This window comes from Colias eurytheme, chromosome 25 (genome assembly GCF_061535395.1).
Source record: "Colias eurytheme isolate Ceu_HAF_F1 chromosome 25, ilColEury1 Martin Lab GWU primary, whole genome shotgun sequence".
Taxonomy (NCBI): domain Eukaryota; kingdom Metazoa; phylum Arthropoda; class Insecta; order Lepidoptera; family Pieridae; genus Colias; species Colias eurytheme.
The window spans coordinates 953,284-969,139 of record NC_143004.1 but is presented as its reverse complement, the minus strand read 5'-3'; the positions used below and the strand labels follow the sequence as shown (position 1 = coordinate 969,139).

The following is a 15,856-nucleotide window of genomic DNA, read 5'->3' as shown; positions in this document are numbered from 1 at the left end:
ATGGTGAAACATCACCACTGCTCGAACGGTGAAGGAAAACATCGTGAGGAAACCGTCATGTCGAAATCAAAAGTTCGACGACATATTGACGTGTCATCGGCCAAGCACTTGGCCAGCGTGGTGGACTATAATGGCCTGTGTAGAATTTCGTCAATTGAAATTCCAGAGTTAAAAAAATATAGTCGAATTGAGATCCTTCTTCGTTTTTGGGAACGTCAAAAATATCTCACTACACATATTTGAAGGAATGGTTCGCCAAATAGAAGGTTACCTACTTATTTTAAACAGAATTGTACTTTGTATGTTTGTTACGTACTAATTTATATATGTACTTAGTACAAGATTTCCGCCCGCGGCTTCGCCCGCTTTCTTTAAAACCTAATAAATTATTTACAAAAATCTTCCTCGAGAACCATTCTATCTATTAAAAAAACCGCACCAAAATCCATTGTGTAGTATTAAAAGTGATATAGGGACGGAAAAAGTGACTTTGATTTATTATATGTAGTGAGGTAAGGCATTTGCTCAACCTTTTCACTGGTCGATTAAATACATACACATATTATATTATGAGTAATAGGTGTTTATTTCTGAATCTCCACCGGGAATTGAATCCAGGGCCGTATAATCATGCGTTTATCCACGGTAAACAAGGCGACAGTCAAAATTTAACTATCAAAGTGGGTCAATCGTATTGCTAACTTGCTAGCTTCAAATATCGCACTGCTTGTGCACAAGCCTTATAGTATGCGGTAATCTGGTCATATCACTATTTGCATAGGAATTTCTTAAAACACGTACGAATATCTCTTTTTATGTAGAACTGTTAGTGAACTTCATATTTGGGGAACGGACACAAAATCGGATAGTGGAAATTAAAAATGACGATTATTTATCAGGTCTTGTCGACTGGGATTGGTAAGTATTTTTTTGTTTGTTTTTTTAAGTGTGGTGCAGTGGTTATTTTTAATATATATTTTAATTAGAAAAAAAGTCTTCTGTGATTTGGTTTTATGAATTATGATATCTAATGTTTAGTATATAAGCAAATCCTACTTGATATTATAAATGCGAAAATTTGTGAGGATGGATGTATGAGTATGTATGTTTATTACTCTTTCACGCAAATACTTCAGAACCGATTAAAATGAAATTTAGCACACATAAAGATGGTAACTTAGATTAACAATGATTATGTGTGTTTTCCGTAATATTGCTTCGTAAATGTAAGACTAGATGGCGCTGAGTGAACTACGTTATCATTCATTAAAAATCTAATTCAACGTAACTCTGCTATTTTATCATAATTATAAAGTAAATATGCGTAGGTACTAACTACAATATACATACATAGCTATACACACATTATTTTATCTGTTAGTAATTTTGTTCATACCTAGGCACCTAGCTGAAGTAGGTCTAGAGGTGTAAGAGAAAATAAAAATACATCAAAACCAGCGCAGTCACTCCAGAGATTTATTTATCAAATAAACACACAAACTCAGTCTGTGCAGATTAGAAAATAAGTGACGCATTACGACTGTTCCACCTTCCTGTCACATAATGCTCCGTCTTCACAATGGGCAGTGTTGGGCAAGTAGAGGCAATCACAATAGTGTAGAGCCTAAATGTCTATGATCAACCGTCATTGTAGACGTTTATTCATAATCATCGTAAGGACAAACATCGACGATAATTTGTTGGGCCAACGCTGCTCATTGTGAAGAGGGCCCATAAAAAATAAGGCAAAGTAATTGTAGTGTCATCAAATATCATAGTTAATCGGTGACATCCCAGCAACAGATTTCACGATTAATTCCTTCCGGGTACATAGCATGTACGATTTTTAATTTTTAAGATTCGATATAATAAAAAAACTAAAAAACACGCTTTTAGTTCGGTTTTCTATAAAAAGCGTGTTTTTTATTTTTTTTTAACTATTATTTATTTTATCAAATTAGTGTATTATCATCGGTCCTAAATAAATCTACAAAGTTTGAACGAAATCTGGCCGTTTAAAGTGGATCTAAATTGCGCCCAAAGAAGTCGGTTACAAACAAACATACAGGTGAAGCTAATAAAAAGCGTGTAAAAATGTGATATATGTCAGAAATAACAAAAGTTTTGAAAGCATCTGACTCGCTTTTGTCAGAACGCAGCGTAAATCAGTGAATCTCTCAAAGATTAAGCAAATAAACTTGTTTTCACAGACGTGTGATACTTAATAGTTGATAATTAATCGTTTATTATAGCATAAAATCTTCAGATTTAATTCGAACAGTCTTCATATTGTAAACAACTATAGACATATACATATTGAACATATACTTTTTAGTTAATATAAAATGGTAATTTTAAAATAAAACTCTTGATTATGAAGCTTTGAATACTTGAGCATTAAACCAATGCTCTAAGTTTGAATATCCTGCGCTCGCAAATAAGCTAAGTTTTTTTTTATATCAGTCACTGAAAAGTCGTACATACATACGTACGCACTTCGCTTTTATAGTTCCTAATAAAAGTTCTACCTTTCCACCCGCGGCTTCTCCCGCGTTAAAACTTATATTAGGTACTAGCTTCCGCCCACGACTTTGTACGTGCATCCCCGTTCTTCCCCGTTCCCGCAAGAATTTCGGGAAATCCTTTCTTAGCGGATGCCTACGTCCTAACATCTACCTGCATGCCAAATTTCAGCCCGATAGGTCCAGTGGTTTGGGCTGTGCGTTGATAGATCACTATATCAGTCACCTTTGAGTTTTATATATATAGATGTACTAAAACCTTTCTCTTGATTCACTCTATCTATTTAAAAAACCGGAACAAAAGCCGTTGTGTAGTTTAAAAGATTTAAGCATACATTGAGACAGAAAAAGCGACTTTGTTTTATACTAAGTAGTGAAATACCTCGTAATTAGTAATTTCATACCTTAGTCGTAAAGCAACAATGTCTAAGACGCGTTCCACTATCTTAATTTTATCATTTTAAACAATAAACAAACAAAAGATAATACGTCATTATCATAATAGTTATGATTTTTAGTGTTTTATGAATACATATTATATATTTTTATACCTACTAGCTGCTCCGCGCGGTTTCACCCCCGTGGCTCCACCCCTGTTGATCGTAGCGTGATGATATATAGCCTATAACCTTCCTCGATAAATGGGCTATCTAACACCGAAAGAATTTTTCAAATCGGACCAGTAGTTCCCGAGATTAGCGCGTTCAAACAAACAAACAAACTGTTCAGCTTTATAATATTAGCACAGACTAATAATAATATACTACGATATTAGTATAGATTGTCATCTTCATTGTCTATGATGAGTTTAAAATGAGAGCTAAAATTTCTATTTTTTTACTAAGACAAACTTCATACAAGGAAGCTTTTTTATGAAAAATTATAATTGACTAGCGGTCCGCCCCGGTTTCGCCCGTGGTACATATTTACAATTTCTCTACATAAGAACCATCCACATAAAAACCATCCACATAAAAATTTCTCTACATAAAAACCACCATTTAAGGAATATAATAAAAAAAGAATTATCGAAATCGGTCCACCCGTTCACGCGTGATGCCATGACCAAGGAAAACGGGTATCATTTTTATATAGATTGTACCTACTAGTTACAATTTGAAATTAGTGGTCTCATGCATAAATGATCTTCTAAAATCTAAATGGTTGATTGGTTGCTGTCATGCATGAGCTTGTTATATTATGCACTAGCTTTCCACCCGCAGCTTCGCCCGCGCAGTCAAAGAAAAACCCGCATAGTTCCCGTTCCTGTGGAATTTCCGGGATAAAACCTATCCTATTTCCCGGGATAAAAAGTAGCCTATGTCCTTTCTCGGATATCAAAATATCTCTATACCAAATTTCATGAAAATTGGTTCAGTAGTTTAGGCGTGATTGAGTAACAGACAGACAGACAGAGTTACTTTCGCATTTATACGCTCGTTGTATAAAAATTTCAATATATGTTTTTCAGTAGATTTTCAGAAGATGCAACGTAATTTCGAAGTTTGAAGAACGAGGGGCTTTATTATTATTTTCCTAATTATTATTGGCAGCTTGAAAGTACACTTCATTTCATACAATAACGAAAAAATAAAACATTATTTGATGATGATAGTAATTTTCTATAACAACACCATGGAGCGTCGCGAAACAATAAACGCGTAATCTTTACGATTACTAATATAATATTGTTTTAACAGACATTAAACATTGTTTGTAATTTATCAACACATGTTATGAGACGTAATTCCCACATTTGGAGCATGTTAATTTAGAATCTCTATTTGGCAGATTAAAAAAAATGTTTTTATTACATTATTTATATTACGATGTTGGGATTTTTCAAGCGCTCGTTCATGAAATTTTCTCTATCTACTTGTTTGAATAAAATTATTATTGAAAATTTATAGTAATCTTTGTCAATAAGAAAATATTATGTTATGGGAATCAAAAATAATTATTAATTACTAGCGGTCCGCCCCGGCTTCGCCCGTGGTACATAATTACGTTTTCTCTACATAAGAACCATCCTCGTACTTCAAGGAATATAATAAAAAAAGAATTATCGAAATCGGTTCAGCCGTTCTCGAGTTATGCGCTTACCAACACATTTTGCGATTAATTTTTATATATAAGAAGATAATATTATTTATTAGTTAACCATTCAAATAATAAATCAGATTACTTAATATATATTACGGGACTTTTTCAAAACTTTTTAAATGTGAGAACTCGTACTAAATCTCACATTTATTTATTAAACATTCTCTTTTTTACCGACTTCAAAAAAAGGAGGAGGTTATCAATTCATAGTAGAGATTCATAGAGTAGATATATCAAAGCAAAGCGCTTTTTACCTTCATTATTTAACACGCCCTCAACCACGACATTTGACCTACCTACTGTAAAGCAACTGTCCTACTAAGGGCCGATTTTTCAATGCTTGGATAAAACTTATCCGTCCAATAAAGTATTACACGATAATATTAAAATGTCACGTAAACTGTCAAATACGGGCAATAAGAATACGTTTTTTAAAATGGTAGTTTTATACATTATTCGACGAATAAGTTTTATCCAAGCATTGAAAAATTGGCCCTAAATCTTTTATATATAAAAATGAATCGCAAAATGTGTTGGTAAGCGCATAACTCGAGAACGGCTGAACCGATTTCGATAATTCTTTTTTTATTATATTCCTTGAAGTACGAGGATGGTTTTTATGTAGAGAAAACGTAAATATGTACCACGGGCGAAGCCGGGGCGGACCGCTAGTAAAATATATAATAATCATTTGTTTCCAGTGAGCTACCTGGTCATGACAATGGGCATATCGTACACTTGGCCCTCTTCTGTCCTTGGTCTCTTCAGTTCCCCCAACACGACCCTAGATCGAGTGATGACTGAAACCGAACTGTCCCTACTGGGCAGTCTCTCATCTATCAGCGCAATGATGGCCATACCGTTCTCTGGGATGATTATGGATGGATTGGGGAGGAAGAACACGTGTGTTCTGTTCTGCTTATTGCAATTGGTGGGTTGTTATTTATTGATTTAATGTGTTTAATATACAATAGCTGTAAAAGGACTATTAACAAACGTGAAAAAAATCTAAATTTATTTTTTAAACTAAAAAAATATAGTTATATCACTACATAGTATAAAACAAAGTCGCTTTCCCTGTCCCTATGTCCCTATGTCCCTATGTCCCTTTGTACGCTTAAATCTTTGAAACTACGCAACGGATTTTGATGCGGTTTTTTTTAATAGATAGAGTGATTCAAGAGGAAGGTTTATATGTATAATAAGATCCATTAAGTAGTGGAGAAGTACTGTTATTTTTGAGGTTTCTAATGTGATGTCGTAAAAAATTACATTTATTCCGCTTACATTGCAAACGCAGGCTGAACCCTACGAGTTTTATCAAAATAATGTACTAAGTATTATACACATTGAAAAGGTCTACAGAAAAGTCCGCGATGGTATATGTCTATCTCTTATGGATAACCCACAATAACTTTTTTTTGTCATTTACTTTTTACGACAAATAATGGCTAATTTTCGAAGCGATTTTAACCAATACAGCATTAATCCTTAACCAATTAAATACCATGGATACATTGTTCATTTAATATAGATCTATATGGCCCTTTACACCGTATGATTTAAGTGAATATTTTCGAAGATATTACAGATTTAAAAATTGCAGGACGTAGCGTTTGCGGCCGCCCGGCTATGTATTTTATACCCGTGCGATGCCGGAGGCCGGAGCGGGCCGCTATATTTTTATACCTATACAACGTTCACAATTTTTCTGTAGTGTATTTAGTATCAGCATTGCACCCGTGCGAAGCCGGGGCGGGTCGCTAGTGTATAGATATAAAACATTTAAAATCTGGCTCATCAGAAACTACTTATAGCCATTCTTGTGTGTGAGCTCATCGTTTAACAAATTGGAACTTGAACTTGAATTTTAATAATAAGTGGTGGTACCTAGGTGACCTAGGTACAAACTACAAATACAAAGGTATTGAAACTACTAACTATAATATTTTTAATTTATAAATAATAGGAAAAAATATGATCATTCGCATACCTTCAAATGCGAAATGGCTTTCGCCATTGAGTGACGATCAACCATGGTCAATTTTCTAGTATTATTTAGATAATAATTACAAATATTATAAGAATTTTAATAAATACAGTACTTATCTATACTTATAATAAATCTGTAGAGAGGCCAATTCTGTACATGAAATATATTTAAAAAAAAACTATGAATAGTCCATTGAATAAAAAGTTCTAGAGTGCGTGAGTTAGTAACGTAAGATGTTTTTTCGGAAACATGTCAAGAGTACCTAGGTAATAAACATACTAAAACCCCGGGACACTAGGAGGAGCCCCGGAGTGGGGGAAGGGGGGAAATGGGACCATTTTTTCATTTTTCGCTTAAATATCAAAAACGGTACATGTTAGAGAAAAACTTTCAAGGAAAAGTTGAAAGGCCATAAAATTATCTACAAGTTGTACCTACATCATTTTTTCCTATATCCTACCGTTTCTGAGTTATACACAGTAAAAAATGATTTTCGCTCAAACAATTTCCCCTTAGTACACATCAATCGATCAAAAAATATTTCTTTCTTCCAAAAAACTCAAATGTGCAACTTGTGACCGGTACTGATAGATTGCTCTTAATTAGGTCTATAATTGGTAAAATAAACACATTCCTCCATGGAAGCCTTTAGGAGGAATCGATTGTCAAAATATTATATTAGGGTAGTTTGAGTTACTGAACTTGATCTTTTTATTTTTTTCTTCCAAAAAACTCAAAAGTGCAACTTGTGACCGTTACAGATAGATTGCTCATAATTAGGTCTATCATTGATAAAAATACCAGATTCCACGACGGAGGCGTTTACGGGGAATTGAATTTTGATTAGGGTAGTTACTGAACTTGATCTTTTTATTTTTTTCTTCCAAAAAACTCAAAAGTGCAACTTGTGACCGGTACTGATAGATTACTCTTAATTAGGTCTATAATTGGTAAAATAAACACATTCCTCCATGGAAGCCTTTAGGAGGAATCGATTGTTAAAATATTATATTAGGGTAGTTTGAGTTACTGAACTTGATCTTTTTATTTTTTACTTCCAAAAAACTCAAAAGTGCAACTTGTGACCAGTACTGATAGATTGCTCTTAATTAGGTCTATAATTTGTAAAATAAACACATTCCTCCATGGAAGCCTTTAGGAGGAATCGATTGTCAAAATATTATATTAGGGTAGTTTGAGTTACTGAACTTGATCTTTTTATTTTTTCTTCCAAAAAACTCAAAAGTGCAACTTGTGACCGTTACAGATAGATTGCTCATAATTAGGTCTATCATTGATAAAAATACTAGATTCCACCACGGAGGCGTTTACGGGGAATTGAATTTTATTAGGGTAGTTACGATACTTGAACTTTTTATTTTTTTTCTTCGAAAAAACTCAAAAGTGCAACTTGTGACCGACACCGATAGATTGCTCATAATTAGGTCTATCATTGATAAAAAAACCAGATTCCACCATGGAGGCGTTTAGGAGGTATTGAATTTTATTAGGGTAGTTACGATACTTGAACTTTTTAACTATTTTCCTTGATTCCTCCTAAAGGCTTCCATGGAGGAATGTGTTTATTTTACCAATTATAGACCTAATTAAGAGCAATCTATCAGTACCGGTCACAAGTTGCACATTTGAGTTTTTTGGAAGAAAGAAATATTTTTTGATCGATTGATGTGTACTAAGGGGAAATTGTTTGAGCAAAAATCATTTTTTACTGCGTATAACTCAGAAACGGTAGGATATAGGAAAAAATGATGAAGGTACAACTTGTAGATAATTTTATGGCCTTTCAACTTTTCCTTGAAAGTTTTTCTCTAACATGTACCGTTTTTGAGATTTAAGCGAAAAATGAAAAAATGGACCCATTTCCCCCCTCCCCCCACTCCGGGGCTCCTCCTAGTGTCCCGGGGTTTTAGTATGTTTATTACCTAGGGACTCTTGACATGTTTCCGAAGAAACATCTTACGTTACTAACTCACGCACTCTAGACCCCCCTTGGAGGGACTCATTCAATGGACTAGAAGGGGTGATAAGGGATCGCTACTGATGCCAAAAATGCAATCAGTAAAATTTTTGTCTGTCTGTCTGTCTGTCTGTCTGTCTGTCTGTATATTCGTTATAGAAACAAAAACTACACGACGGATTTTAACCAAATTTGGCACAATTATTCTTCATACTCCTGGGCAGGTTATAGTAAAAGAATCATGTAAATCGGTGTAGAAACACCAAAGTTATACATGAAATACGTTATAAGTCATCGCGCGTGAATACAGAATCATGCCATAAGGATTATTTTTGTGTATCATTTGCCGCGTTCGACGCGCTTCGCGGCGGAAGCTATAAAAAGGCGGCGGGTCTGCACCCGTTTCGCGTTGTCATGGCATCACGTGTGAACGGCTGAACCGATTTCGATAATTCTTTTCTATTATATTCCTTGAAGTACGAGGATGGTTTTTATGTAGAGAAAACGTAAATATGTACCACGGGCGAAGCCGGGGCGGACCGCTAGTCTTATTTATACATATACTAGAGGTCCGCCCCGGCTTCGCCCGTGGTACATATTTCGCAATAAAAGGTAGCCTATGTCCTTTCTCGGGTATCAAAATATCTCCATACCAAATTTCATGCAAATTGGTTCAGTAGTTTAGGCGTGATTGAGTACCTAACAGACAGACAGACAGAGTTACTTTCGCATTTATAATATTAAAGTATGGATTATCTTTAAAACTTCCAGATCGGCTGGACAATAGTTGTAGCAAGTACGTCTGTAGAAGCTGTTTTAGCCTCTATTTTTGTCTCCGGAATAACTTGCAGCGCTATGCTCGCCATACCGCTATATGTCAATGAAATCTGCCAAGATTCGATCCGTGGTTCTATGTCGTCTGGAGTCATGATGTTCTACGGTCTGGGGATGCTGATATCGTACCTCCTGGGAGGTCTGGTTGAGTACCAAGTGATGAACTATACGTGCTTGAGTCTGACGGTACTTGGCATGGTCCTGCTGTGTTTTGTGAAGGAATCTCCGCTGATATTGATTATTAAGGGGAATGAAAAGGTATGTTTGATTTTTTTATTTGAATAAGGTGTTTGCAAATACAGGTTTAGAGCCTGATGGTTTTAATCGTTCGGAAACTGCAGTTTGATAGTGTTTATATTATTACTAGCTGTGCCGCGCGGTTTCACCCGCGTGGGCCCACTCCTGTTTGTCTTAGCGTGATGATATATAGCCTATAGCCTTCCTCGATAAATGGGCTATCTAACACCGAAATCATTTTTCAAATCGACTCGAATCGAATCGACCAGTAGTTCCCGAGATTAGCGCGTTCAAACAAATAAACAAACTCTTCAGCTTTATAATATTACTAGCGGTCCGCCCCGGCTTCGCCCGTGGTACATATGAAAAATAGATGTTGGCCGATTCTCAGACTTACCCGATATGCACAGAAAATTTCATTTCTAATGCAAACCTTAAATACGCTTTGTACCTAACGCAGAAAATTCGTCCAAACTTAATTATAACTGAAATTTTTTCAGGAAGCAGCGCAATCAATCGCTTTCTACAGAGGTGTAAGTGCGGATTCAAAGGAAGTTGAGCAAGAGATAGCCAAAATCAAACGAACATTAAATCCTGACTTAGACGGTACCACTATCTAAATATTATTCTGTGTACCTACTTAAATCTTAAAGTAATTACATATAGTTTTTCAAAGGTTTTCTCGAAATAACTTTCAATATTTTCGCAATTTTTTATTGTTTTATACCAGATAGATATTATATATAAATATCCTTCTAATTTAAATTTTCTTTTACATGGCAATAGTTTAAAAAATAATTTGGAAAATCCAAAAGTGCACGCCTCATAATTTTTTTTTAATAAATATTTATTAATTATTATTTTTGTTTATTTAATAACAATTAAACCACATCGAATCAGACCCTGAAAAATGAAAGGGTTCTATTCCTGAGCATACTCAAGCGTAAGAGAAAAAAAAAGACTAGATTAGTAAAGTATTTCGGTCGCTATCGTGTTAACAAGAAAAAGGATCCGCACATACAGACACACGGACGTCCAAGACAGAACTTTTTTAAACTGTTTTTAACTAGTTTAAATAACAAAAATGACATCAAAAATATCATGAACGTTAAAAATAGTGTTTTTTCTTAATATGTGTGTGTATGTATTATCTTACAAGTGCAATGTATGATACATAAAGACATTTTATGTTTGAAAAATCAGATGTTTTGCGCGAAGTGACAGTAGTACCCACCTCAACGCTTCGCTTATGAGGCGTGCAATATAGAATAGACCGGACTCTCAGTGGAGTTTCGTTTGCAAAAATCGCGGACCTAAATCTGACTTCTGATATATATTGTATAGATCCCAGACATCCTATAGACAGATGTTGCCAACCAGTTTTGTGGTCCCCCTGCCCGCACCCCGGTAATTAAATATGGCATACAAAGAAAAAAATAAAAATTTCCAAAACATGCCGTGTGGGGTATCAAATGAAAGAACTTATTGAGTAGATCACGAATATATAGCATACTATATACATTTCTTACACTTTCTCTAAGATTTTTTAGAAAATTTACGAAAATGGTCCATTTTTGAGTTAACTTTAAACCACTATAGATTGAAAACTCATGAATATATTTTTTAAATTATTATTTTAAATAATTAACAATAGTCCATTGTTTACGATTCAATATTTCGTACAGTGAAATAGTTGCATGGGGGAGTGGGGGGAGCATTCAAAGATGGCGAGTATATTTTCAAGTTCATATAGTATATAGTTATTTTCATCAAATCCACCACATAGCTCCCTTATATTATATTACGAACTATTGAATCATAAACAATGGACTATTTTTAATTATTTAAAATAATAATTTAAAAAATATATTCATGAGTTTTCAATCTATAGTGGTTTAAAGTTAACTCAAAAATGGACCATTTTCGTAAATTTTCTAAAAAATCTTAGAGAAAGTGTAAGAAATGTATATAGTATGCTATATATTCGTGATCTACTCAATAAGCTCTTTCATTTGATACCCCACACGGCATGTTTTGGAAATTTTTATTTTTTTCTTTGTATGCCATATTTAATTACCGGGGTGCGGGCAGGGGGACCACAAAACTGGTTGGCAACATCTGTCTATAGGATGTCTGGGATCTATACAATATATATCAGAAGTCAGATTTAGGTCCGCGATTTTTGCAAACGAACATCTCCTTGGAGCCTGCTCTAGAACAACATTAATATTAATAAATGGATAGAATTAAAGTGATTAAATTTTCAGAAGAAACACCTGAAGAAGAGATTTTAAAGCCTGAATTTAAACCAAAGGAAAAATTGTCGACTTTGCAGTTCATAAGTAAGTATATTATGGATGATATTGCGAAATTTATATGATACAAAAAAAACACAAACTAATTTGGCAGTTGAAAAGCATTTCCTAATATTATATAACAGAAGAAAAGTACAAGCTGCGTGTAAATTGTATCCAAATAATTTAAATGTATATCTATTAAGTTATTAACAGAGCTTGAATTGAAATTTTTCCAAAGAAATTTCAACACTAGGGTGTTCCCGAATCCCGAGAGATCGTTGCAGAACTAGCACTCTTACTGTAAATAACACGAAAATTTCTTCAAACCACTTGAATACTACTTCAATGTCATGTAGCACCACATAACACTTCATTTCATTCCAGAAAAATCACGCTCAACACGTCGCGCGATGTTCGTCTGTCTGACACTCAGCTCGTCAACCGTCTTCCAAGGTCTGGTAGTGGTGCAGGTGTATGCAGCACCGCTGTTCGAGATGGCGATACCGAGCATGTCTGCTACTGTGTCTAGTGTTATATTCGCGGTTGTTACTATAGTGGCTGGCATGATTGCTGCATATCTTGTGGAGGCTATGGGTCGTAAGGTGAGAATTAAAAACAAATATAAAGATAACACTCAAAACGTTTCTAAAAACATGATTGGTTCTAGTGATCGCGTTGTAAAATAATTATTTACAACGCGATCTAATTAATAATAGGCTCGATTCAGTGCCATTTGTATCGTCTGTCTGGTAGTCTACACAGCGACCGTTTTTCAAGGTCTGGTGGTGGTGCAGGTGTACTCCGCACCGCTGTTCGAGATGGCTATACCGAGCATGTCTTTCGTGATCGTTACTATAGTGTCTGGCATGATTGGTGCATATCTTGTGGAGGTTTTGGGACGGAAGGAGAGAATTATATAAAAATTACTAGCGACCCGCCCCGGCTTCGCACGGGTGCAATGCTGATACTAAATACACTACAGAAAAACTGTGAACGTTGTATACGGGCGAACGGCCTGTACCCGCCGCAAACGCTACGTCCCGCAATTTTTAAATCTGTAATATCTTCGAAAATATTCACTTAAATCATACGGTGTAAAGGGCAATATAGATCTATATTAAATGAACAATGTATAGAAGGTATTTAATTGGTTAAGGATTAATGCTGTATTGGTTAAAATCGCATCGAAAATTAGCCATTATTTGTCGTAAAAATTAAATGACAAAAAAAAGTTATTGTGGGTTATCCATAAGAGATAGACATATACCATCGCGGACTTTTCTGTAGACCTTTTCAATGTGCATAATACTTAGTACATTATTTTGATAAAACTCGTAGGGTTCAGCCTGCGTTTGCAATGTAAGCGGAAAAAATGTAATTTTTTACGACATCACATTAGAAACCTCAAAAATAACAGTACTTCTCCACTACTTAATGGATGTTATTATACATATAAACCTTCCTCTTGAATCACTCTATCTATTAAAAAAAACCGCATCAAAATCCGTTGCGTACTTTCAAAGATTTAAGCGTACAAAGGGACATAGGGACATAGGGACAGGGAAAGCGACTTTGTTTTATACTATGTAGTGATGATAGTGATACTGAAAAAGTATCTTAAAACATGTATTGAAAATAAAACTGTTTCTAGTTTTATATTTGCGCTAGTGACTGTAGTGGCTGGTGTTCGGGCTGGTGTAGGCGTTGAGCGTGTTGGACGGACGATTAACGTTAAGATGGATTTGAAAGGCTACTAATTAATCTACCTATAATAGAATAAGAACAATTATAAGATGTTTCTTTTCTTAAGTATTCAGATTTTCACTGCCAAGGAGCTATGAAAATCTACAATCTGCAGTTCAGCTCAAAAGCCTAAAAATATATTGATGGAAACAGTTTCCTTTTTCTTTGCAGTCTCTCCTATTTTCTTCTATTTTTCTAATCCTAGTATCTCCCTCATCCAGTCGCTCATGGTCTACGCATCAGTAGCAGCAGCTGTAAGCTGTGTAGCCCTCGGCACTCAAATCCAATTCAACTGGGGGCCCAACTGGGTGGCGGCCGTGTTTATGTACCTGTATACAGTCACGTATACCGTTGGAGCTGGGACCATACCGTATATGTATTATGCTGAGGTTTTCTTGCCTGAGGTAAGTTGAAATTCGATTTTTTTTTGTGTAAATTGAGTGAGTGTGAAGCGACGTACAATTATTGTACCGGTGCATTCACATCAAACGAACATAGAGCTAAATAAGAGCAAGAAAATTATTTCGTGATCTTTTAGTGTAAACGAAAACTCGTATTCATCAGTGTTGGTTAGTATTAGAACATTGCATAGAATCTTTTCGAAAGCACTAAGGTCAACTAAATAATGCTCTACGCATGTTTACACTAAAATAATTTGGGTTTAGAATGAGCATTCGCTCGTTGTAACGCGTCATTGAGGAATTTAATAAGAACCACGCCATGAATTTCACGTTGTGGCCAAAAATTTTTAATTTCGCTACGCTGTTGTGACTCTTTTACTGTGACCATACGCATTCTGAGCATATTTTCTTTGATTAGCGTAACATTATACCTAAATTGCTGAATCAAATACCAATCAACACAACTAACATTTTTTTTCTGTTGTTTACGAATAACAGTGTGACCAGAAGACATAGGTTCGAATCCAGCTTTATGATAGTATTTTTTCTATTATGTAAATAAATTCATAAGGAGATTCTACAAAACAAATATTATTTTTAACAGATAAGGAGCTTTGCTTCAATGTTATCTGTGGAATGGACCTTCTTGTGCTTCTTCATCGTTCTGTACATTTTCAATCCTGTCGTTAACAGCATTGGTAAGTTTAATAGATTAAAATTTCATAACTTAGTAAGCATTTTTTTCAGTTCAATATTAAAGTTACAAAATTAACTACTACAAAATATTACGTAGGAAATCCCACGGGAACGGGAACTATGCGACTTTTTCTTTGAAAAGGCGGGCGAAGCTGGTAGAAATAATAGTAATTGAATATTAGTTAGTTTTATGAGTTATCTTGGTTTTAGTTGTATACGTCTGTGTATTATTATAAGTCTGTGGTTTTAGTATTTTAAAACTTATAATGGTACCTAATTATCTTTCAGGTCTAGGAGGAGTATTTTACATATTCAGTGCTGTGTGCGTACTAACTTCTGTTTTCTGTCTGTTCTTCATGCCAGAGACAAAGGGACGAACCATAGAGGAGATTCAATTAATGTTCGCGAGCCCTAAAGTGAGGAATAAAGTGTAGTCTATGGTTATTGTTAATTAGAGCATAGATACCACTATAAGTTTTTGATCTGCAGCAAATTATAACTTTTTGTTGGTTATGTTTTTGAGTAGAGAGCTCGTTCAGTGGTGTAAAATAGCTTTAAGGAGTGCCATTTGATTGATTAGGAAGGGAAAAGAAAAAAAAATGACGAAACGTTAAAAATACGCATTGGATCCATACATGGATACCATATACATCCATACAATACCTATCTGCTTAAAAGTGCAGTTCTCTTAAAACGCTGTAATTACCTAGGTTAATTTAAAAATTAATCTTTAAGGTTTAATATTATAGTGTAAGGAAGGTGTAAGGCATGTTTATTTATTTAAATAAAATGACTGATGAAATTGTTTATGTACTTTTATTTGTCAAAATCGACGAAATCAAAAAGAATGAATATGAATAGAGATCACGTTTTAACTCATGCTACACTCTACAGAGAGATGAACAAATGTTTCACATTACTGCAAGGCAATGATTTTACAAGTTCCAAGGTGTAATGTAGCCAATTAGCCAGAATGGACTCCAGTTATCTCTTTTTCGCTCACGATAATTTTAAGCCATCTTACTTTGACGTCTAATCGTGTGTGCGTTAAG

At 34.8% G+C, this 15,856-nt stretch overlaps 1 protein-coding gene across 1 annotated transcript; it reads left to right on the top strand.

Annotated features, from left to right (window-relative positions):
* Window positions 1–881: 881 nt before the first annotated feature.
* Window positions 882–15,262, top strand: LOC149897419 (facilitated trehalose transporter Tret1-like). Its single transcript, XM_090116182.1, has 9 exons — window positions 882–918; window positions 5,327–5,556; window positions 9,368–9,688; window positions 10,168–10,273; window positions 11,935–12,009; window positions 12,349–12,566; window positions 13,929–14,111; window positions 14,713–14,806; window positions 15,093–15,262. The coding sequence occupies exons 1-9, from the start codon at window positions 882–884 to the stop codon at window positions 15,236–15,238; spliced, it is 1,410 nt and encodes a 469-aa protein (XP_089972308.1). The 3' UTR covers window positions 15,239–15,262.
* The last annotated feature ends 594 nt before the right edge of the window (window positions 15,263–15,856 follow it).

Bases quoted from the DNA above. Each gene is read 5' to 3' on its own strand.
- LOC149897419 (XM_090116182.1), top strand. From the start codon at position 882: ATGACGATTATTTATCAGGTCTTGTCGACTGGGATTG. The intron at 12,010-12,348 runs GTAAGTATATTA...ATTTCATTCCAG, and splicing joins GTCGACTTTGCAGTTCATAA to AAAAATCACGCTCAACACGT. The intron at 14,112-14,712 runs GTAAGTTGAAAT...TATTTTTAACAG, and splicing joins CTGAGGTTTTCTTGCCTGAG to ATAAGGAGCTTTGCTTCAAT.